We start from the raw sequence: 26,587 nt of genomic DNA on the forward strand, positions 1-26,587 counted from the left end.
GTATGTGCACTATAGTTAACAACACTGTATAGTATACTTGAAATTTACTAAGACAGTAGGTCATGAATGTTCTCACCACACACACACACAAATAGTAACCATGGGGATGGGGATGAATTGGGAGATTGGGATTGACATATATACACTAATATGTATAAAATAGATAACTAATAAGAACCTGCTGTATAAAAAAATTAAATTAAATTAAAAAAAAACTAATGGTAACTATGTGAGGTAATAGGTATGTTAGTTAACCTTATAGTGGTAATCATTTCATAATATATACATATATCAAATATTCACATTGTATACTTTAAACTTACACATATTATTTGTCAATTATATCTCAATAAAGCTGGAAAAAATTTTTTAAATCTTCCTAGAGCAAAAAATTTACCTAGAATTTGAAGGGTGACTACAAAGAGCTTGTTAGCTGGAGGTGGAGGAAGAAAAGGGAAGCAGGCAGTGGTAGAGATGGGGATGAGGCTGCAGAGAAAGGCAAATCTGAGTTAGGGATGCCTAGAGCCTGGGCTTCGTCCTGTAGACAATGATGGGTCAGTGAAGCGTTTTTAAAAGGGAAGAAATATAACCAGATTTTTAAGTTTGCAGACCAGTGTATAAAATTTAAAGGTGAAAAAATATATATCCTAATCAAGGTACTGTGTTTATAGTTCAGATTTGTAAAAATCACTACTGTTTCTTGAAAGAAAGGGCTAGTGTTGCAAAATACAGAACTTGCACAGAGAACTTGAACTTGAACAGTCTGGCATTTCTTATGTTCTTTTAGTAGTGGGAAATATAGATATAAATGAAAGAATCAAAACAATATTGTAAATAAATATATATACATAATGAAAATTTGCTGTCATTTTATGCCTCTTTGAATAGCCCTGCAAGGGCAGATTGTATTGTTAACACTGAATACGTTTTCCAGGCTATTGTCCTAAAAAAGTGAGTCCAGATTATTTAGACAGAGAAAATACAATCAAGTCTTTATTTCTTGCAGAATATTTTTGTTACTGCTTAAAATTAGAAAACTACAAAAAATGTACAGTAAAAGGAAATAAAGAGGAATAAATAGATTACCTTCTAACAATGTGTTCTCCTTTAGCAGAAGCCCATATGCTTTTTTAATTATTTAATTAAACCAGACAAAATGAATTATTCAGAAGCTACAGTAAATATTCAATTGACAGACTAATTTTCAGTGAATACACAGCTGTACATATTTTAAAAGCTTTTCTGCATGATTGTATTATATATAAAAAAGAACTGGCACATTTAATTGTAGACTGAACTATATTTTTATGTTGCTTTCATTCTTTGTTTTTTTTTTATTCCAACCACTGAATTTACCAACTTTCAATTTGAATTTTCTTAAGGAAATTAGCATTTCATGTTACCTCATCTACAACCAGCCTTATTCCTGAAGTCTAATTTCCTAAGGAAAAATTAAAGAACTTTATGGGCAAACCAGGTATCATTCATATTCAGAAGAATATTGGATCAAGATGGTGAGGGGAGCTAGAGGCAGCAGATTCACATTTTGGGGGTTTATAGGACCACGGGATACAGCCATTGTTTTAAATACATTATGCATTTAATCATCACAACAGTCTTTTGAGTTGAGTTAAGAACCAGTACTCTGTTGAATCCATGGAAATGAATGGAAATATGGAAAAGGTAAATAGATACAGGCAAAGGTGGAACCTACCCCCAAAAGCAAATAAAAGGCAGGGAAGGAGCAACGAGAGATGTTATGTGAGACTCAAGTGAGTCAAGAGTCCCTGAAGCAAAGAAATGATAGAAAGAGGGAGAGAGAGAGAGAGAGAGAGTGAGGGAGAGAAAGAGTTTTAAGTGTAGGGATTGGATGTGGTCGACAGTATTAAATGTTGCATGAAGGCATGTAGGAATATGTCTACTATGAGGTGATTAGATTTACAATTAGGTCACTGAAAATGTTTGCAAAGACAGTTTTAGTAAACTATAGTGGAAGGAAAATAGCTGTGATGAAAAGAATTTGAGTCAATTAGAAGTCTAAAAATGGGAGACAGTGAGGAATACTCATTTGAGAAGTTTGGCAATGAAGGAGAGAGGAGGCTAAAAGCTAAATAATTAGGCAATATTGAAAGACGGCCTGTTGAAAATGCTTACAGCCAATGCAAAGGAAGAAGAGACAAAGGAGAAGGGATTATTGATGGACAACACGGAAGAGGATAAGCGTGATTTGGAGATCAATGGCAAGTAGCGGAACTCCTTCCTCTGAGAAATGCAGGAAGGAGAACAGAATGTGTAGTAGAGAGATGAATGAAGATTTTGATTTGGAGAGGAAAGAAGACAGCAATTTTATCAGAGAGGCTTGCCAAGGAAATGGGTTATCTGCTAAGGGAAGTGGAAACAGTTACTTTAATGAGTTTAAGGAGACTAAGAATAAGACAATGTAGAATATGGCAAAGAGTCAATAAGACTAAGCAAGGATATTTTAGGGTGGGATGGTAGACCCAGAGGAAGTTCTCATTACATTACCCTGGCAAATTAAATAAAGCCAGGTTCCACAGAACTTATGAACTGAAGCAACATGGATTCACCATGGTATTTCCTTATCTAATCTATGAAGTTCTGTTATTCATCATAATTTGAAAGGAAGAGATACAAATATGAAACTAATGTTGTCTCAGATGACTTTGGTCCAGAGGTAAAATGTTTCCCTAAACTTGACAGGGGTAAAAATCAGGAAGCTTCTGAAATCCATTAGCAGCTCTATATTTAAATAGTTAGAAAGATATTTGATAAAGATGATCCAGAAAAACATACGGAAAGTGGAAAAGTTGTTGAGCAGTAATTATTAGAAAAATTTGCCTTGGGGGAGCTGATAGCAATACTCACCTAAATTTATAGAATCACTTATTTGCAGAATTAATGAAATGACCAAGTAATTTTTTTCTTCAAATTAAAACTGCCATATCTGTCAGTGGAAAATTCCAGATGTAGAAAAAGACACCACTGAAAAAATTAAGTTAAATTATTTCAGAACCCTAAAATTGATAATTATTTATCTTGATAGACCCTTTGCCAGTTACTCATTTTTTTGGTTCTCTTAATTCTGTTTCTTTCCTGTTCTATGAGATAAAAGCAGATTTAATACTTTATGTCTCTCACTGCCTTTAAAAAATGATTAATCTTACAACAGCTTTCTAATTTCCTGCATGTTTATGTATACCACACATCCTAATTCAGCTGATTAATTTAGTTTCATCATTAGTAACTGTATGAAACTGTTTTCATTATTAGTAAATTCCATGACCAACTGTGAATTAACATTCTAACAGAAAGTCAAATATAAGTTTTGTGCTTTATTAACATTGAAGCAAGTCACCATGGCTCAATTTAACAAAAAATAGTATTTTTTTAAATGACAACAGTGTTTGCAGAAGGTAAGGGCATCCTTGCAGCTCCAAACTTACATCCCTTGAAGACAATGAAAAATTCTTTACCAGTCTCCAATAAAGCCAAATGTTACGAGTCTCCAATAAAGTTATGAGTTAGGAGTCTCCAAAATGTTACGAGTCTCCAATAAAGCCACTTATTGGGAACCTACTCTTCCTGTTGGAGTTGTATCATCTGGGGTTAGAAAATTGTATAGTTCTTAATTGATTTTGTTTAATGGAAGAGTTTAATCATAGTTGAATGATGTCCTTTTTTGCTTTATATTGATAAACTCGAAGTTTCAACATTGTCAAACCCATAGTTATTTACAAAGGCCTAAGGTTCCTCATTATACCTCTAGATGTTTCTTTACTATACTGCATTATAAAAATAAGTGTAGAAACTGTAAATTACCCAAATTATTATCATCAATAGAAAAATGTCTTCTTTGCTGTTGATAATTGTACTATTCCAGTACAAAGAATCTTTCCCAAATTGAAAGAAATCAAGACATCTTATGACAATGTATGTTAAAACCCAACAGTGAAAAGAGAGCTAAAGAAATTGCTGTTTGCTACTTCCACTGTTTTTACTATTTCCAAGACCTCTATGAAGCAGTTGTTTAAAATATAGTTTAAAATTGTCTCCTGTTGTTTATGAGACTTTTGAAGTCTGTTTGTAAGTCTTTTCAAACTCTCCTGTTTTGGTTAGAATCTTTTCTTTAACGAAAGTATAAGGTTTGTTTTTCTTGTGATGGCAGACTTGGTTGTTTTATCTTTGCACATGGAGATCATGAACTGTTTTTGCTCTTTTTATTAATAGCAAGATCATGCTTGATATTAATACTTTGATCATAAGCATCACAATTATTCTACACATGTGTTTATTAGAGTAGTCTTATTAATTTTAAAGCTAAATATTTGAGAGATTACTTATCTTTTTAAAAATGTAAGTAGAGTACTGAAATTTAGTGAGATACAAGGTACAAAGTAAAAATAAAAAAGAATAATAAATTCAAGTCAAAAGATTTCAGTTTGAGTTGACTCCTATATCTATCACCTACTGATTCTATAATCCCTGGCAATTTATTTAACCTCTCTGCACCTCAGCTTTTTCATCTGTGAAATGGAATATAAATAAATTTTGGACTAGCCTATCTTTCAAAGAAGTCATGATGTTTAGATAAAATAATATACAAGGAAACACTGTGTAAACTTGAAGTACTAAAGTTGTATTGCTATTATTACGTTCAAAAGGTGAATATCAGGTAGTTATTAGTTAAGTAGATGAAAACTCTCTTCTGTTGACAATTCGAACATGCTGATAAAATAACAGTACTTTATTTTATACTCAGAACAAAATCTCCTTTTATTAAAGGAACAAAAACCTTATTATTCACAGGATGATTCTGTAGCACATGCACTTTATAAATGACTTTGCAATTCACTCCTTTATGCAGCTTGTAAAAATAATAGCATCTACAAATTTGAGGGAGACTATTGTGTGCCTGGCTAAGCACTGTACATATCCCCCAACACACACACACACACTTTTCAGTTAATCATCACAATGAACATCTGAGAGAATTGTAATTATTACTAGCATTTTGAAACTGAGGCTTCAAAGAACTAGGTGAATTGTTTTGCATGTTATCACTAGTCAGTAGCAATCCAAGTCCAGGATATCAGACTCCAAATTTGAGTGTTTAACAGTAGGCACAAGGCTGCCTGGCCTTTCTCTTAATAGCAGACTTTCTTTATATGTGGAAACTGTGTTTCCAAATCAACAGTTTAACTTTTACCAGTTATTTAGATTCATCATGACATCTTTATATTTGTTGTATTTCTGTGGATTACTTCAAGGATCATAGCTTCACTATATTGACAGAAAGATAAAATAGGGATTAATTAATGACACGCATTAAATCAATTAGTTAAATTAACCTGCATTTCAACTGCCATATATTGGGTTGAAATTAAACATTTAACTCTACAGAAAAGATACATTAAAACATCTAGATGCTATTTGCAGTTATTTGGATAAATTCAATTACTGGATTTTAAACTTTGCATCTAAATGTTTTCCCTTGGTGTACACTTCAGGGTGATGCTGCCTGAAGTCCTGAAATAAACAGCGTGATAGCATTGTATTAGTCCCTATACTTTCAGTGTAGAAAATGTGAGACCTCAAGTTCTACTAAACAATATCAGAGTATTTCGGTAGCACTTCTCTGTTCCCATTTCATTTTGGCAGGGAAGAACAATGGATCTGAAATGTTGAGAAATTTGGAAGTTCCAAATAGGTGAGCTTTGGGGATGCTAAAAGGAAATGTATGGACAAAAAGAATGCACAAATTGCTTTAATCTTGTTTTGTGTATGTGAGTGTGTGTGTGATTAGTAACTTGACTGCTCATGATTTTACTTTTTAAAAAGTTGATAGCAGAAAACATCATAAATTTGATCAGCTTGTATTTACCATATACTATTTATTTGTCTTAGTCTTTGGGGCTGCTAAAACAAACTATTATAGACTGGGTGACTTAAACAACCAACATTTATTTGTCACGGTTCTGGAGGCTGGGTAGTCAAAGATCAAGGAACTGGCAAATTTGGTGTCTGATAAGAACTTACTTCCTGGTTCATCGATGGTGCCTTCTTACTGTGTCCTCACATGGCAGAATGAATGAGAGAGACCTCTGGGATCTCTTTTATAAGGGCACTAAAACCCATTAAATATGGACTCCACCCTCATGACCTAGTCATCTCCCAGAGACCCCACCTCCTACAACTATCACATTGGGGGTTATGATTTAAGATATGAATTTGGCAGAGGGGGACATAAACATTCAATCCATAACACCATTACCAGCATTTAGCCAAACTGCGAAGCTCCGGGGCACAGTCATTCGCAAGACTGGCCTCACTTCTGATACCAACTGCAAGTTCATGGGGCTCCCAGATCCATTCTTAGTTTTGATAATTCACTAGAAAGACAGAACTCACTGAAAGCTATAACTGCATTAAACTGCATAACTGCATTTACAGTTATGGCTTATTACAGGGCAATGATACAGATCAAGATTAGCCAAGGAAAGAAACACACAGGGCAGAGTCTGGGAGGGTTCCAAATGCTAAATTTCCATTGTCCACAGGATGCATTACCTTCCTTGAATTGATGTGAGATAATTCTCCAACCTGGGAAGTTCACTCAAGCTTTGACTGTCCAGAGTTTTTATTGAGTTTTATTTTATTCATTACATAAGCATAATTGATTGTTTGATTGTCCATGTGGTTGATCTCAGCCTCTAGATGGAGACGCAAAGACTCCTAAATCATATGGTTGGTCTTTCTGACATTACCGGTCCCAATTTAAGACTATTAAATGTGACCAGGCCCATCCTAAGATCCACCGTAATTAGACCTCACCCTAAACGAAAACATTCATATCAGGTATGATGCAGATTACCTCCAAAAGCTGAAGGCAAAGGCCTGACCTCTCTTCAGGCAAAGCCAAATTCTTTACTACACAGCTAGAGATCATCTTAACTGGCTATCCTAACTGAAGATTTTTTAATGAACACTTAGTGTTAATAATATCTCCTTATTTAATAACATGCTGATAAAGCCAATATGTTATTTTCCACTCAGAAAACACTGTAATTGGGAGATAAGGAGGAAGAAAACCTATAGGTGGAATCAGAATATGTGTTGAGGAAGTTTTAAAAGATCAATTAACAAGAGAGAAAGTGAGAAAGGGAGAGAGAGAGCGAGAAAGAGAGAGAGGGAGAGACGTGTGGAAGGGAGTGGGAGAAAGAAAAATATAGTTTTCTTAAGAGAAAATTGCAATACAGTTATAGTGTCAGAAATATTTGGGGGGCACCTACTGTTTTGAGGCACTGGGCCGGGTCAAGCACTTAAGTGCTGTGTTTTCACAGGCTTCCAGGAAGTTTCAGTCATTTACCTCTCTTCACCTTCAGGTTTATGGATCCCCACATTATGAGATATTTGCTGTTATTAACAGAGAGAGTTTATTGAGATCCTGCTAACGTCTCATCACCTTATAGGCAGAATGTACTGTCACTATTTTAAAGATGCAGAAAACATGGTTCTAAAGCTTGAAGTAACTCACCTGAAATACACAGCTAGTAAATAATTGAGCAACTGCTCTTTTGTTGAGTCTATCCATTTCTTCAGATCCCTACTTTTAAAAACTCTTCACAAGGTATTGATTATTTCCCACTGATTCGCAGACGTATAGCTATTTTCTACCCAAGGAATTGGATGGATTTACACTCTCACTGATGTTTCTGTTGTATCAAGAACAAAAGGACAGGGAAGGAAAATAAGTTAATATTTCAATATTAGAAAAAGAGAAATCTACTGATATCCTTTTAAAAAAATTATTCTTTCCGATACACAGAAGCCTCTCATAAAGAGGAGAAATAGAAAGGTTGTCCACCCTAGTGTACTAGTTCTCCATCCTGGCTGTACACCTGCCTTACCTGTAGAGCATCTGAAAAATACAAATGTATCCAGAAATTCTGATCCATTGTTAGCATGAGTCCTGGCCATCTGCACTTAAAAAAATTACATAGTATGATTCTGATTTGAGCCTATAGTTGAGAACTATAGTAGAGAAAAATCGTGGGCTTTGAAGCAGACAAACATAGGTTCGACTCAGTCTGCCATTTACAAGCTATGTGACTTTTACAAATAGTATCATTTTATGGAAAAGGAAAAAGGCACAGAGAAGGTAAATAACTTAAGTTCGTACTGTCAGAAAGTGGTAGAACCAGAATTCTACGTCATAGTTCATGATCTTAATCAGTACTCTGTAAAATCTACTGGACATGTACCAACTACTTTTTGGGTCTTGAGGATATACCAGTAACCAAGTAAGAAGTAACTCCCTGCCCTCAAAGAGCTTATGTTAGAAATTTTTGATTTAAAATTAATTTTAGGTAGAGAAAAATTCTATAAAACAAATTACACAGAGCTATGGATAGAAAGCACTGCAAATATAATCCACACTTATTTTTAGGTTTTTTCTGTGTTCTCTCAGTTCTTACTTTTGTAATATTAACCAATGCCATCTAAAACATTCTTATTTAGACATGAGTTTAGCAAAGAGCATGTGAAAAAAACGTATCCACTTCATCAGGTAATTGCATTTCAGGGATAATTTATTCTATGTTTCTACTTATTTAAGTGAAATTGGAAGTAATGTATGAAAGTGAATATAGAGAATAAGTCTAAAAATCAGGAAGTAGAGTTATAATTCTGACTTTCACTGAGTCCATTTGAACAGTTTATAAAGAAAAAGATGGACGTGGGCCACTATACCAGGGATCAGCAGACTTCTTTAAAGGGCCAGCTAGTAAATACTTTAGGCTCTGTGGGCTAGAAGCTCTTTACCACAACTACTCTACCATTATAGAGCAAAAGCAATCAGACAATTATGTAAATAAACGAGCTTGGCCCTGTTCCAGTAAAAACCTATTTATGAGCAATGGAAATTGAATTTCTTTTAACTTTTATGTATCACAAAGTATTATCCTCTTCTGATTTTTTTCAACCATTCAAAATGTGAAAACCTTTTTTATCTTGTGGGCCTGACAAAAATAGGCAGCCTGGAGGATGTAGTTGGCCACCTCTGCACTACATGATCACTTAGGTCATGTCCTAGAGGCTTACTCTGTCACAGCCTTCAGCGGCCTTTCACGGGGCTGCTGCCTCTACCTGCGATACAGCAATAGCAAGAAAAACTTCTCTGTACTTGAAGACTTCACATGCGTTGGTCCTCAAACTGAAGGGTGTATAATGGTCACCTGGAAGAATATTAAAATGCAGATTCCATTTTAATGAAATCTGCATTTTAAGGAAGCATCACGATGATGTTGAACTGCTAATAAGTATCTTGATCTAAATATAACATAAATATAGGACATAGAATCCGTAAACTGCAGATTACAACACAGTGAGATATGTATCACAATAGAAAGAAAGAGACAAAAATATGAAATGTTCTATGAGAAGTGGATAGTAAGAAGCAGTTAAAAGTTAGTGTGGGCAAGTGGAGAGAAAGTGGCAAGTACAAAACCATCATTCTATCTAGACTATTCAATTGGGTGCTGTGAATATATTCTGCCCTGGCTGATGACAAGAAAGGAAAGGAGTAAGCATACTCCAAACAGGAGCTGTAACCACCGCACCTGGGTATTTACTTTCCCCCTAAATGGTTCTGCTCTTCGCTAGCTCTGTGACTACAGGCAATTTCCTTATAACCTCTTTGCGTCAATTACCTCAACTCTAATAGAATTTACCTCATCAGGTTGTTGTAAGGGTTAAATGAGTTAATACACTGTCGACTGAAAAAAATGCACAATGTGAGAGTTGTGAGTTAGGTTTTAGTTGAGGCAAAATGAGGACTATAGCCCAGGAGATGGCATTTCGATAGCTCTAAGAAACTGCTCCGAAGAGGTAGGCGGGAAGGTCAATATATATGTGATTTTGGTGAAGGGGGAGTACCTGCAATCAAGTACATATTTTTTACAGAAGTTTTCTGCTAGTTTCATGAAGGTTACTGCTAGTCACGAGGAGTAGATATCACCATGAAGGATTTTAGTGCTTTTCTAAATATGAGGAGGTACAAGAATTGGGCTCATAAAATCTTCTCCTGAAAATATCTAACGATCTGAAGACCTGTTCTGCCAGTTTTTCCCAGAGCACAGAGTGCCTCATTCTTGATCTCCACCCTGAACTCCTTTCACAGGGTGTTGAAGGTCAGCAGCTGCAGTGGTTCATAATTTAATCTTCGTAGAGGTAGATGGCAAGTGTCAATGGCAAGTATCAATTTGTCGGTGACACATGTAGAGTGCTTAAAAGTGCTTGGCACGAAGTATCTTTCAGTAAATATTATTGTTATTGATGTTGACGTTGATCTTTTTAGCCATGATACTGTTTGACTCCTTTTTAATAAGATGATTGAACTGAGATCTGGAGAGGTGGAGTGTGTGTCCACCGTGGGACTGACCAGGTGACAATTTACTGGGGATGGGAAGAGGCTTACCATTCATTCTCTGTAAACTTCATTTTCTTCACCCATAAAAATAAGGTATAAAGACCACATAAGCTGTGGACCCTTCCCATTCTGGCATTTTATAATATGTACACATTTAAAAATCACATAAAAATAAAATTGAAATGTGTGCAAACGAATATAACGCAAGATTACTACCTTTAGAACCCAAGCAAATGGATTACTTTAAAAAGAATTGTTCAGAATAATGGGTTTAGTATGCTGCTTTTGTGATTTCTAAGGAAGGAACTAAATGGATAAAGCCTTTTTATTGCCCTGGCTTGCTTTTTTATAAGCAAGGATGACTAATGGATATTGTTTCTGCCTTCTACAATTTCTCAAGTACTTTCAAGCACTTTGAAATGCTTTTCTTTCCCTTAAGACTCTTTTCCTTAGCATAACAGAGATAAAAGGAATTGTTTCAGGACACAGCCTATAATTTTGTCACTTCTGCCCTGATTGGAGGAAAACAACAACAACAAACCTCAACTATGTACTTACAGTATTAGCCCTGCCTGGCTGAGGAGGTCAAATTTCATGGTGCTGAAAGAATAGTATAGTCCATCTCCAAAGAGATTTATTTTATTTTTTTCATAGGCTTGTTGGCCATTTTGATTTTTTAAGCATTATTGAGGTATAATTAATATACAAAAAATGTACATTTTGTACAAGTATACATTTTGATGAGTTTGGACATATGCATACATTCATGATGCCATCACCACAGTCAAAGTAATAAACACATATATCACCTCCAAAAAAGGTCCTTGTGTTCTTTTGTTGGTTTTGTTTTGCTTTTGTTTTTGTTTTTGTCATAAGAACACTTAGATTAGATCTATCCTCCATTAAAAAATTATTGAGGGGGCTTCCCTGGTGGCGCAGTGGTTGAGAGTCTGCCTGCCGATGCAGGGGACACGGGTTCGTGCCCCGGTCCGGGAAGATCCCACATGCCGCGGAGCAGCTGCGCCCGTGAGCTATGGCCGCTGAGCCTGCGTGTCCGGAGCCTGTTGCCCCGCAACGGGAGAGGCCACAACAGTGAGAGGCCCGAGTACCGCAAAAAAAAAAAAAAAAATTATTGAGGGCTTCCCTGGTGGCGCAGTGGTTGAGAGTCCGCCTGCCGATGCAGGGGACACGGGTTCGTGCCCCGGTCCGGGAAGATCCCACATGCTGCGGAGTGGCTGGGCCCGTGAGCCATGGCCGCTGAGCCTGCACGTCCGGAGCCTGTGCTCCACAACGGGAGAGGCCACAACAGTGAGAGGCCCACGTACCACAAAAAAAAGATATATATATATATTGAAAGAAAACAATTTAGGTGATACAAACCAGCTTTATTTAACACGTTGTGAAGTGGACAGTCTCTTCTCAGAAAACTACAAAATGGGATGGAGGGCAAGAAGCTTTTATAAGATAGAGAATAAAGAACAAGGAAGAGAAAAATAGAAAATATCTGATTGTCTGGGCCCACACTGTTCACCTTGTTACGGGTGGGAAGACCCAGAGTTGGCTTGGTGTTTGGAGTTGACTGACTGGATATGCTGCTTTTCTGGTCATGAAGAGCATTTACAAGGACAGAGTTACCTAAGTTACCTAAGGTCTGGTTTGCTGATGTGGGTCCATCTCGGACCTAGAAAGTTATTTCAACACCTCCTAACATATGTTAAAGTGCACAATACCATATTGTTAACTATAGGCACTATGTTGTACAGCAGATCTCTAGAACTGATTCATCTTGCATAACTGAAACTTTATATCCATTGAGCAACAACTCCCCATTCTCCCCTGCCCCCAACCCCCAGAATGCACCGGATATCTTTTCTGATCTCTGCAGCTAAGCAGGGTCCAAGCCTGGTTAGTACTCAGATCACAGAGATGAATTTTAATGTGATGTTTTAAAGGATTCAAATATATGTTGATGGAAATATAGCACCTTTGGATTACTAAAACAGAAGGTTCATTCTAAAACATCCCAAATTTCCTGACAGCAGATGGACTGCAGTTGAATAAACAGATGACAGAGATGTGATTAATATTATCTAGACCTACCTTTATTAATTTAATAATCAGTATTTGCTTGATGAATTTAATACTACCTTGTATACATGAAATAACTAAAGAAGAAACTTTTATTCATGTCAGCATAATTCATAAAAGAGTAAATATTGAGACTTTTGAAGACAGACTCTTAGTCACAGAGCGTACCTGCTACTCTATAAACGTAAGTTCTCAATGGACTATTTAGTTTGCTGTGACCCTCTTCTCAGCATAACTCGGTCTCCTCATTTTGCTTTTCTTTTTTGTTTATTTGGAGGAGAAGGGATATATGTAGTCAGTTGTCCCTCTGCCTTTAGCTGAAGCCCAAACCAAATTAGCATATTTTGATACTTCTGACTTTAGAGAGTAAGGGACCTAGTGGTAGTGACTATGGGGAAAACGAAGAAGTAAGCCTTTGTTCCATGTCAAGAAGTACTTTATCATAATCAATACCTATAGTAAGTTCTATTTGCTTTTCTCATTCTGAGACAAGTGTTAAAAGATAAACTGAGGCATATTAAAAATTTGTAAGAGTTTATTGGAAAAAAAATCAAATCAAGCAATGCCAAACCAGAAGTGGTCAGGAGTGCTCCACCATAGGGGCATGGGGAAACCCTCAGAAATAGTGCGGGAGCAAAGAAGAGAAATTATTTGATTGGCTGTAGCTTAAATCCTAACTGGCTGTTTGTGATCGGTTATCCTAAGTGTTTGGTTGTGTAATCTTGAGGCGTCACAGGCTTAGATTTTGGTTTGCTTCTGTAGGTCGCTTTGGCATTAGAGCCACCGCAATCTAATGGCCTCCTTTTTTAATTAAACTATTTTTTAAGTAGGATTCTGCTGTCTTCTTTAGGGAGGGAAGTTATTAGCAATGGCATCTTCCAGGGTGATGGAGATTGCAATATACTTTTTCCATGACATTCAAAACTTTCAACTAAATTGCTGCCACCATTCTCAGCACTCAACACTGAATTATTGCAGTTGTTTACATGTGGTGTTGCACTTCTCAGTGTCATTTGTTTACATCAATGAATATTTTCCACCCCTCCTCATTTATTTATTTGCTTGTTTATATTTTCAACTGAGGCTTGCTTTCTTGCAGTGAAAAATAAAATTTGTTCAGTATGTGTTTTTCTATTATTGACACTTTGGGAAAACTCTTTAAGACTTCTCTTTTGCTTTTGTTCTCTGGATTAATTCCTGTACTTTACCACACTAACAGCCTCCTTGGCCATTTTTATTACTATTCTTTCATCTAATGTCATTCTTAGCTGCTACTCTACTACAATAGCAGTACTGTGCCTTAACAAAGTCCACTAATACTGTCCAATTTAAGTTGTTTTGTTTATATGCTTCTAATGCATTTATATGCTCCTAATGATGCCAGCATTTGATTTTATTATCGTTTTAAATATTAAAGAATTATTTGAATAGTGGAAATAAATAAAAATAAAGAGTAACCAAGTATCAGAAAAATGTAATGACTGAAATACCAATTAGATGAAAAGGATAGAGATAGTTTGATAGAGAGTTGTAATTTAGATCAGAATTACATATCAATAACTATACTAAAATACAGCTATTGTTGAATGTTATAGTTAACGTTGGAAATAGAAATCTTAATCATTCACTGTAAAAACAAATCTAAGGAAACATTTGAAATGTTATTGTTCTTTCAACCATTGTCTTAAACTTAAAACTAAAAATAACAGTTTTGCATGACAGTTACTGTTTTAAGAATGGTCTTAAAAATCTTTAATATTATCTTAAAAGAATTTTTTCATCATTAAAAACTAAATAAGCTTAGATTCCGTAGTCATACAAGGTATCTTTATGTTTTTAGATATAAGCAGATGTAAAATTTGGAAATAGCCAAATTGCATGTACTGTTTGTGTACTATCTTTTTCATCAAAGTGTCACCAGAAACTTACTGGTGATGTGCTTTTAAATTTTAATATCCAGTCAGTTCATCTAATGGGAATTGGAAAGGCTGGTCAGCCAGAGTGGAGTAGGTTAAAAATAAAAGTATGCAGTATGTTCTAATTAATTCAGTAATTATTTATTGACTGAATAGTATAGTGGTAAAAATTCTAAGCAACCACCAAATTAAACTATACTTCCCACCTCCAAGCTACCTGGTCATTCATTTGGATAAATGGATTCATTCTTTAAATCATTAATTAAATAACTATTTTTCAAACTTGACAAGAGGTTAATCCTCACAATACAAACCTCTGATTCCCATGTCAAGACAATTTGATTGTTCATTGGATCAGTTACGTTTCACAAATTTTCAGTCTATCCATTCTCACTGAAAAACAATGAAAGTTAATGTTACACATGAGCTGATCAAACTGCATTGGAATACATGAAGTTGCTTTTCACTGGCTTTAATATGCTTCAGTGATGCTCATAAATCTTACGTCCAAAAGCCAGAGCTGGAAAGTGAAATTGCTATTGTCTTAGTATCCTTAGTTCTGTTTGAATAAGTGTCTCAATCTTTTTGGTTTCCCAATTAATATATAACAACACAAATCCAAACTATTGTGTCTGGAGAGTTGAGTTGCTTAAGTGTAAATTGTAAATCCTTTCTGTTCTACTAGTTGCTTTGTCTTTGTTTTTATCATGTTGCAACCTCAGTGTAATCTAAGCCTGGAATTCAGCTAAATTAGAATAAATTATCTGTGTAGAAGCAAACTATGTGTTGGTGTAGTGAGAATTCTGTAAGTCTCACTCTTGGAATTGTTAATTGAGTTTGGGGTAAAAATAGATGAAAAGAATCTTTGTTAATTAGATGTGGGCACTGTCTGGAAGTTGTTGTTAAATACGTAAAGGCAACTATGAATTTAAAAACATCAGAATGAAGATCTGAGAATTGGCATGAGTATGGTAGACATGATTTATTTTAAAAAGTAGCTGGGAAATTTTCAAGGTAAACTGGAATGGCTGTGCCACAAAAGAATTATAAATAAAAATGATAAATAATGTAAACAGCATGATTTCTATTCCTAAAAATAATTGAAGACATCTTATGTGTCTAAATTGTTTTGCCAAATCAGGGCAGATAAATTCTTCTGCTATCAGACCACAGAACTGTAGTCCTGATAAATATTGGATTGGATTGTGTATGCAGTGAATCATTTCATTAATTTTCAAAAGGCATTATAGCATAATGCTTAAAAACCATCCATTTTGAAGGTATCATACCTGGGTTGGAAACCTTTGTCGTATCTTTTTCTGTATGACCTCAAGTATATTATTTATGCCCTTTATGTTAGTTCCCTTACTTATAAAATAAAAATAATAATACCCAGTTTATAAGGTTACTGGGAAGATTAAATGAAATAATGTATGTAAATTGCTTTGCGTATATGTGGCATATAATTGATGTTCAACATAGAGCAACTATTATTATTGCTAGCAGTTCTTAATTATACATTTAATTTCTAAACTCCTATTCCTTATTTGTCTTCCTTCCTTATCCAACTTCAGGGAAATATCTCGTACATTGACATTTTCAAAAAGATGAGGAAGAGGAAAAAAAGTGAAAGTTAAATTAATTTACATTGCTTTTCTGTTTCCACTTTAAGAATTTTGTTGGCAGAAACAAGTTTCTGGATACCCTTGGAATTCCACTTTCCATCTAATGTCAATCTGTCCTAAGTCTAAAGCATATAAACACAGTGTGTACTTCAGTGCACCTCAATCATATTATCTAGGCTACAATACACTTGTAAAAATTTTTTTTAATATTTTAAGACACAATGAAATTGCCTATTACTTTATATTTATAGAGTATCTCTTGTAGACTTTCTTTAAGCTGCCCTTCCGTGGTCCTATCCCTATCCTCCTTTACAGTTGTCTGTGCCTTCTACATCACCTCCTCACACTGAGAGTTGTGAATATCCTACAAGGCTATGTCAATATTTCTTGTTCTTTTCTTTCTGTATTTCCCCAGTGAGCTCTTCCATGCCCAGGGCTCCTTTTTAACCTTGAATCATGTAATATGAACTTTAGGAAAGACTTCAAGTTCATATGGTCTTTTATGTGGATAACTAATTTGCTTCTCCATGTATACATTCTCAAGTATTTTTCCATCCAATTTTTCCAGCTCCCTATAGGACTTTTCCATTCATACCGTCTGCTGTCATTCAATACTCCATAAATATTTCTAGAGTGCTTTCTACTTGTCAGAGAGTTTACTAAGAACTGGGAATAAATAATCAATCAGATATAGTTTCTGGTCTCAAGGCACTCAGCGTCAAAATAGGCAGTCAGAAAACTAACAGCCAATTGTACTAACGAGTGATAATTTGTATGATATGAGTTATTGGAGAATGCTAAGGAAGTATGTAACTTAAATCGCTGGGATGCCACCCATCCCACAGTGCATGACATATAAGCTAAGACCTGAAAGATAACTGAGAAGAGTTTAGGAGGAGGAAGGCTGTGTAAGGAAAAACTCTGTCCTACCTTCTGTGATTCTCCTTTCCGCTCACACTGCTGCTACACTTGCAGCACTTCCAACACCAGTTGTACGGGAGTTTTTCCCCTACCAAACAATTCACTGCAACACCAACAGAGTGTCCTGTTCTGTCAATTCTGACACTATCTACCTGGAGGTAGCACCAGATCCTACAGGTTAAGGGCTCAGTCCCACTCCCACCCTACTTCAGATGCCAATTGCAAGTCCAATTTGTCATCTGTGCTTCTGACTGAATGGGTATAAATCAGAGACTCCCACTAACCCCTCCTTGGGTTTGATTAATTTGCTAGAGCAGCTCATAGAACTCAGGAAAACATTTACCTAACCTACGTTTACCAGTTTATTAAAGGGTATGATAAAGGATACAGATGAACAACCAGATGAAAAGATACATAGAGTGAGGTCTAGGAGTTTCTCGAGTTCAGGACCTTCTGTCCCTGTGGAGTTGGGATACATCACTCTCCCAGTATGTGGATATGTTCACCAACCTGGAAGCTCCCCAACCCCTGTACTTTTGGGAGTTTTATGAAGGCTTCATTACATAGGCATATCAGTCATTAAGTTCATTTCCAGCCCCTGTTTGCTCTCTGGAGAATGGTGGATGGAGCTAAAAATTCCAAGCTTGAAATCACAGCTTGGTCCTTCTGGCGATGAGCCCCCATCCAGGAGCCCACCCAGAATCCCCCATTAGAAAAAAAGATGCCCTGAGTGCTGTTGTCAGGAATTTACAAGGGTTTTAGGAGCTCTGTGCGTGAGCATTCCAAATGAATATAAACACTCACAGCCAAGATGGCATTTTGGGTGTGTGTAACTGCAAGTCCTTCAATAAGCTAGAACATGAAGTATGAATAAGAAGATAAAGGTGATCATTGTTACATTATAAATGCTTACAGTACATCATATACAATTAAGTATTTTACAGTCCAAACACACTAAAACATAGGTATTATTATCCCTCATTTTATAGCATAGGAACATGAACTTGAGGTTAAGAAACTTGTATAAAATCATACAACCAGTAACACCTAGAAGGGCCAGGACTCATCCTAGGCCTTTTAAGAATATTTAAGAATGCTATGCTTCTCGGAATCACCTTCCCAAATAAACTACTGTGTGAAATTATTTGTCTCAGGGTCCGCTCTCAAGAAATCTTAAACTTGGAAGAAAAGATAGTATAGATGAAATGATGTAAAGAAGAAAAATTTATATAATGTGCTGAGCACAGTTTTTGGCACATTGTAAGAGCTCATTAAATGATTGTTATTTTGTTGTTGTTGCCTTACTGCTTCTTTCTTTGTTTCCTTCATTTACTAGAATGTAAGCTTTTTGAGAGAAGGGCTTTTTTCCCCAGTGGTGTCTCATATTTAGAACAATGATCAATGAATATTTGTTGAATAAATAGATTAATACATTTTAGGGACTTCTCTGGTGGCACAGTAGTTAAGAATCCGCCTGCCAACGCAGGGGACACGGGTTCGAGCCCTGGTCCGGGAAGATCCCACATGCCGTGGAGCAACTAAGCCCGTGCACCACAACTATTGAACCTGTGCTCTAGAGCCTGCAAGCCACAACTACTGAGCCCACGTGCCTAGAGCCCGTGCTCCACGACAAGAGAAGCCACCCAAATGAGAAGCCCGCACACCACAATGAAGAGTAGCCCCCACTCGCCACAACTAGAGAAAGCCTGCGCTCAGCAACAAAGACCCAATGCAGCCAAAAATAAAATTAATTAATTAATTAATTTAAAAAAATAAAGTGCTGCAAAGGACTTCCCTGGCAGTCCAGCGGTTAGGACTCTGTGCTTCCACAGCAGAGGGCATGGGTTCGATCCCTGGTCAGGGAGCTAAGATCCCGCATGCCACGTGACACAGCCAAAATAAATAAATAAATAACAATAATAATAAAAAAATAAAGTGCTTCAAGAAAAGAACTGTCAACAACTCTACATCTGGCAAAAAATATCCTTCAGGAATGAAAGTAAAATAAAGACATTCTCAATGAAGGCTAAGAGAATTTATCATCTGTGGGCCTGCTGTAAAAGAAAGTCAAAGGAAGTTCTTCAGGCTGAAGGGATATGACCCCACAGATAAACTTGGAAGTTTAGGAATAAACAAGGAGCAACAAAATATGAAAAAAAATACATTTTAAACACTTGATAAATGTGAGAATATAGAGATATGAAATAGACTCTATTATTTTCTCCCAAATCACATTTCTCTTAAGAATCACATGTTTCTGTGCATTTCCTGACACCTGAAGTTTCCAAGATGTCAACTTTCAGTGATGTTTTAGCTGTCTTTTGAAGAGGACATCTTACAGCATATGAAGAACTCACTAAAACATTTTTATGAATCTCAAACTTTTGTTTTCAATAATGAATTTCATTTTCTGAACTCTCTGCCTGGAAAGTTTTTCTCCCAGATAGCCACATTGCTTCCTGCCTCTCATCTTCAGGTCTATACTCAGAAATCACCTAATTCCTAATTAAACTGCACCTCATAGCATCCCTCCCTTGCTTTAATTTTCCCTTTGCAATTATCGCCATTTAAAAATGTATTCCACTTATTTTTGTTTGTAGTTTGTCTCACCCAACAAGAATGAATTAAAGAACTTTGCCTTTTCCCCCTATTAATTTTCCTAATACCTGATATATCATCAGTGAAATATCAATGAATGTATGTGAAATGAATGAATCTCTCCAGGTCATCAAGGAAAACTGTTTTTCAAAGAAAGAGGATAGAAGAGAGTCTGTTACAAGACATACTAGGAACCCTGAAATAGTCTGGTAGAAAAAGGGATGGCGGCTGGGGAATTTTCCTGACTAGAAGACTGGCCACCAAGACCACCAGTAGTCCACTGTGTGAGCTCAGAGCTTGTCAGAGATTGATAAGAGCCAAAAACAACCTGACAGAGGCAAAGGTTTAAAGAAAAAAACTTGGAAGGCTGCCTTGGGAATATAATGGGTTTGGGAGTGCCTAGAAGCAGTGAGTCAGGCTGTCAGAAGCTTAATGAGCTATCAGAAACACGAAGAAGGGTCCAGGCAAAGCAATAAGCCAGAGAGCAAGAATCACACAGATGCCAGAGTTTTAGCTGAGGTACGTTAGCTTTTTGAGTCACCTGTCATTCCTTTTTTTTTTTTCCTCCTCCTTGTCACCTTGACTAGCCTGAATGAGTACTGGTACACCCTCATGTATTCTTTTTTTCTAAAGAACTCTTTTTTTTGCCCCAGATTTAAAAAAAAAAAATTAACTTTTTACTTTGTATTGGAGTATAGCCGATAAGCAATGTTCTGATAGTTTCAGGCGCACAGCCAAGCTACTCAGCCATATATATATACATGTATCCATTCTCCCCCAGACTCCCCTCCCATCCAGACTGCCACATAACATTCAGCAGAGGTCCCTGTGCTATACAGTAGGTTCTTTTGGTTATCCTTTTTAAATATAGTAGTGTGTACATATCCATCCCAGACTCCCTAACTATCCCTTCCACCCTTCACCCCCCCACGCCCGGCAACCATAAGTTCGGTCTCTAAATCTGTGAGTCTGTTTCTGTTTTGTAAATACATTCATTTGCATCGTTTCTTTTTAGAGTCCTCAGATAAGCGATATCATACGATATTTCTCTTTCTCTGTCTGACTAACTTCACTCAGTATGACAATCTCTAGGTCCATCCATGTTGCTGCAAATGGCATTATTTCATTCTTCTTTTATGGCTGAGTAATATCAGATGTGAACTTGTTAACGGTTGATCCCCAAATTCCACCCCACCTCCATGGGTTGTATGTGTCTTTTTTTAAATAAACACACCCCAAATCTCTGTAACATATGGACCTCCAGGATCAGGAGGGGTGTCTGGGAAGTACCTGGCTCGGGTTGGCCAGAAGGGCACATTTCCACCTCCCAAATAAGTGCAAAGACACTTTTAGTTGCAAATGACAGAAAACGAATCCAAACAAGTTTGAGCACAGAGGGGAAATTTTGGGCTTATTTTACTGAAATGCCAGGGATAGAGTTGATTTATGGCTAAAATCAGCAGCAGAAGTAATTCGTCAGGGCTCCAGCTTTTCTACCTGCTTCTCTATGAGGAGGAACTGATGGCAAACAGAACTCTGATCATATCCCACCAGCTTACGTTCCATAGTAGAAAGGAGACTCTTCCCCCATATCTCTGCCAGAAATTTCTCTCAAGGAATGTTCTAACTGCCCTGGCTTAGATCATGTGCCCACCCATTGGCCATGAGTCTGGCCCCCTGATTGACAGTCTCTCTAAGATTAGAGTGGGGAAGGAAAATTCCCCAGTGAAAATGTAAGATGTTGTCACCAAAAGGAATATGAATGAATTCTGGACATTTTAAAACAAATGTCGACAAACACTTGACAAATCATGGTTGATCAGTTAAAATGACTGTAGAAAGTTTCTCTTGACCAGTGTTCCATGGGCCTCAGTGGATTGGTATGTGTGGAAATGCATGCAAAATTCTGCCTATATGTGAATCTGTACTTCAATGAAGTACAAAGGATTCCAAGGTGGGAGGGTAGCAGTGCTTGGAAAGGAAATGCTTCCTTCCCATCCTCACCCACCATTAACTTCCCCTGACTTAATAGAGCCCAAATGCAAAGCCATGTGAGACAATGTGACATAGTACAAGGTATAAAGATAAGGACTTTTGTTTGATTCCTTAGTTCTCATTAAATTCTCTTTATCTCAGTTTAATCACTTGTTAAATGTGGATCATAAGACCTAATTTGCAGGTTAAAATAGTTCAACACAGTTCTTGGCACATAGTGGGTTTCCAGTGCATTGTTGCATTTATGTCACAACTGAGTAAGCAACAGAGACTCCCCAGAAGTGATTTGTCCTAACCACCACGCCATCCTATTTGTAATAGGTCATGCTGTTTAACAGTGAGGGATCCAGTCCTACTTAACTATTCTAGACAAGTCACTTGAGCCCTCCCTTTAACAGCGTTTTCTGTCAGTAGAGCCCAGAGAATGTTTTAAGGCTATCAGCCACTTTCATTCTGCTTGCTATATTTGTAAACCACTTCTGAAGCCACTTACTGCATTCCTTTGTCAAGCCAGCTGGGAGAATTTCCTAAAGAGGCCTGTGCTACCTTCAGCTACAGATTTCTAGGTGACCTTCACTGTGCTTTTGAACACACAGAAGAGCAGACCCAACCCCCAAAGTTGTATTCGCAGGAGAGAACCTCTCACTTTCCCCAGTGTGAAAGGAAGAAGAATCAAGCTTATTAACACCTACAATAAAATCAGATGCTGAAGCTTTGCTTTCATAACTACCCAGGATAATTTGTTAGTGAGCAAAAATAGAACAGAATATAATCATATTAGAATGATAGAGAATGTAGAGGATCCTGCATCAATTCTCCAGTTTCAAAAATCTAATGTGCAGGATTGATTTTTTAGAAAAAGTAGAGTTTGCATGTTAGTGGTTGAAAAGTTTGTCTTGGAATTAATTGTCATGTATATATTTTATGAAAAACTGGAAGTTTGTAATTTTTTAATATGGTGGCACAACCATATTTGCATAAGGTTTTCCATGTGAATTTGGTGTTTTGACTTTTCTAATTAAGGTCATTAATTTATCATTTCACTGAGTCATTCAGTAAATCTTTATAGATGGCCTGCTTTATTTTAGGCACCATGGTGTATTTGATATTTGTCTGAACTACTAAACAAATTGAAGTTATTCTGTAAACTGAGAGTTAAGTTTGATGTTTAAATATTTTTTAAAAAGGTCTCTCTTCACTTCTAATTCAATAATGAAAGAAAAAGCATCGAATTTTAAAATTTATTGTTACTGTTGTCTTAACATATTTAAGTCATGGATGTTATCTTAGTGAAATGTCAGCATACAATACTTTAATTTAAAAATTCATAATAAAGTTTTATTATGTATTGATTATAATATTATTGCTTTATGCAAGAGAAAGATGTTAAGAATGTAATATGAAAATGATATATCCAGGGACTGTTTCATTCTTGTTTTTCCTTTGATGTAATTCATTTCTACACTAACTAACATGAGAGGAATGTCTGATGATTCTCAAGCACAGTAAATCTTTATCTTTTGTTTTTTCTGAATGAATTAGGTTTACATTCTTTGTTTTTCTATATCCATTTATTATTTAATTTAACATTTATATTAAATCCCTGCACATACTAATGTGATGTGCTGCTTCATATGAAAATGTTGTTTTCAATAATGTATTCCTTTGAAAATTATTTTCCCATGAGATATCATTAGGACTTCTGCTAGCTAAATAAACAAGCAAAGTGAGTAAATAAATAAAGGAGTAAAATATTAGTTTTTAATGAGTAAGATACACACCAAAATAAACAGATATATTGTAAAAAGTATAATGGCTAGGTACACTTTCTCTGAGAAGTAGGTTTTTCAGCTGCCTTTTGAAAGCTGAGATTGTGTCAGCTGTAGTCTGAGCTGGGGAAAAATCCTTCAGGCAAGAAGATCAGCAAGTTCCTCAGTTCTGGGTGAGAAAGTGCCAGGTCTGTTTGAGGGACAGAAAGGAGGCCATTGTGGCAGAAGGGATCATGTAGGGTGTTACAGACCTTGTTAAGAAGTTTAAAATTATGCTAAACAAGTTGGGAAAACAGAGAGGTTCTTTGGAAAGCTGAAGAGTGACACAATATAACTTAAGTTTAAAAGATGAATCTAGCTGCTTTGTGGATGATAAATTGTAGATGGGCAAGGATGAGAGTAAGGGAACCAATTATTTGGTGATTGCAGTACTACAGGAGAGAAGGGCTTTTACAGAGTTGTTCTTCATTATGTGGTGATATGCCCTTAAGAAATGATAAGTTATGTGTTGAATTGCTGGAGGTCATATGCAAAATCACTTTTTCTCATGAATATATCATTGACATGTGGGCAGCAATGGCAGCAGGACACATACCCAATCTCTCGATGTCTTTTGTTTACTTGATAATTCTTTGTCTGTGTGACATGTTGGTCTCATAATTTCAACATATAATTTTAATGATTCAATATTTATTTAATATAAATATTCAATATAAATATAAAATTCAATAAATATTGAATCATATTAAACTTATATGCTTAATATGTGCTAAATACTGTGGACATTGATTTCCCCTAGAACCAATACTGACTCAATATCTGAGTTGATACTATAATAAAACTTGCCAAGAAACAAATAATTTATGGTATTAATATAATGTAAAATATTTTCAAAATAATATGTATAAATAGCAAATATATTTTTTAAATGCTAGAATGTGATTTTCCACTCTGTATATTATTAAGATCACTTAAACTACAACTATCTGAGAATCTGTTTCTTAGTTCAAAGTATCATGTGTATAAATCTGAGCTAAAATTTTGCAAGAATTAATTGCCTTCTGAGAATTTTTTTTCTGTAAATTAACTATATTTGGACTAGAAGTACTAAAATAATGGCCGTTAAAATAATGACAATGAGACCAATTTAATTTTAAATGCTCATGATAGTAGTACAAATTGTTTAAGTCTAGCTTCTTTATTTGCTTGTTTTAAAATTGCAGATGTGCTGTCTCTTAGGGAAGATGAATGTGCTCATAATTAGTTTTTAGTCGTCAATTTTCTGATTTATCTTTCTTTCATACTTTAAAAATTCAGACTAATACAAATTTTACTACATTTCATAAGTTAAATTAAAAAGTAATTTCTGAATTAATAACACATGGATCATGCCACTGATTTAAAAACATCTCAAGCTAGATAGATACATTTTCCAACTAAAAAATATTTTCTTAATTTCACGTTCCTATAAATATTATAAATATTATTCGAAATGCTAGCTTAAATTTTAGAAATATTGTTGAACTAATAATATGAGTAAAATTTAATGTTTATTTTCTGACTATTTGTTTGTATTCATTAGTTCTTAGCCACATTCAAGTAAACTCAGTTTTCTTATACTTCATGCTCTATTTTAGATTTTAAAGGCATAGTGCTTTTATTTTGCAGATTGTTGCCTTGCGTGAACAAAATGTTCATATACAAAGAAAAATGGCATCAAGTGAGGGATCCACAGAGTCAGAACATCTTGAAGGGATGGAACCTGGCCAGAAAGTCCATGAAAAGGTATGACACATATGACATGCTCTTACGTGGAAGTGTTTACTTGCTATATCGTTTGACAGGAGTATGAAGTATTTGTGTAATTCATGTAATAAACATTACTGTGTTTTGACTTGTTGATCAAAAGTGCATTATTATTTCCTTTATCATTAATTGCTCCTAATTTGATTCTCTCAAAAATAATATATGTGTGGATTTATGCACATATATATATTTGAATTTCTCATTACTTGCTATTAACTTGATTCTCTTAAAAAGAATTTAATTACATATCTGTTTGAACATATCTATAATTGAATAAATTATAAATTGAATAAATATCTAAATATATCTATATATCTCTATAGATATATTAATAATCTATATCCAGGACTGTTTAAAATACAGTAACAATAATTTTGATTTATAAGTGATATTATGTACAATTCGTGACTAATCTGTGGCTTATCACTGCAAAAACTTCTTTATAATATCTTATTTGACTTATTTTCCATGTGTTTGATAAGACTACAGCAGTACTCCAGTTGATGAAAATTTACATTAAAAGATATCTGAAGTCATTAGACTTTTACTGTTTTTTAGAAGAAATTGATTTTCCTTTCGGGTGGGGCATAGACCCAGGCCAAGGAAACCAACAGTCTGTTTGGCGCTTTTCTGTGCTGAACCACTTGTTCCCAGCACAAGAGAAAGAAGGGCAGTTGCTGGTAGGTCTGGAATCAGTTTAAGATTACATAAGCATTTGCACATCCTGTGCATGAGACTTAGACCATCTCCTGGATATTTGCAAGTTATAGCCCTGGATGCTTGAGCTCCTTAATCATCAAGATCTCATAAATCAGGTAGCTAAATTGGTGTCATTGTGAATATCAGGAGGTTTTAAAACATAGCGACTAAGAAGCAAGTGACTGTACCACAAAACAAATAGCACTAGACTTCTTATCATAATAAATTGAGCCCTTCCTCATTCATCCAGTTGAAACAAATGGAGGGGCTTCGTATGTTTCCTCCTTCAACTGTAAAAGCAAAAGAAGCCAAGTAAACCAGACATTTCCTGAGACCGCCATCAATTCTGGTGGCTGAGAAGCAAACAACTCTTCATTAAAGGCTTTACTATTTTAGCCTTTATCAATGTATTTTATAGAAATCTTAAGGTAGGTATTAACAATAAGCTACAATCTGACAGCTAGATTTCATGAGCTATATTTCAAATTTGAATAAAACTTATTTCTCTTTTCTTCAGATAAGTAAACTGGCATTAATTCAGTAAATAAACCAGCAAGCTCTTTAGGGCATTTGCACACAATCCTCAGTTTAGGAAACTAACATGTCATTTTACTATTACTGTTTCATTTTAATTATGTCATCAGTAATACAGTGCTATACCTTTCCTCAGAGAATTACAGAATGACATTGATTTGAGTACGAAAATGGACTTTATGGTCATCT

The 26,587-nt window shown here is 35.6% G+C and overlaps 1 protein-coding gene across 18 annotated transcripts in view; it reads left to right on the plus strand.

Moving 5' to 3' along the window:
- The window catches only part of PPFIA2 (PTPRF interacting protein alpha 2), a 475,760-nt gene that overhangs the window by 305,006 nt on the left and 144,167 nt on the right, over window positions 1-26,587 (plus strand). For all 18 annotated transcript variants that reach the window (XR_009565609.1, XM_060306813.1, XM_060306805.1 and 15 more), the window contains one exon: window positions 25,028-25,144. Coding sequence is in view for 17 of the 18 variants with exons in the window: in XM_060306813.1 (XP_060162796.1) it covers window positions 25,028-25,144 (117 nt within the window). In the remaining variant the exon portion in view is untranslated. The remainder of the gene's footprint in view (window positions 1-25,027; window positions 25,145-26,587) is intronic.

The sequence above is a fragment of the Globicephala melas genome, chromosome 10 (assembly GCF_963455315.2).
Source record: "Globicephala melas chromosome 10, mGloMel1.2, whole genome shotgun sequence".
Taxonomy (NCBI): domain Eukaryota; kingdom Metazoa; phylum Chordata; class Mammalia; order Artiodactyla; family Delphinidae; genus Globicephala; species Globicephala melas.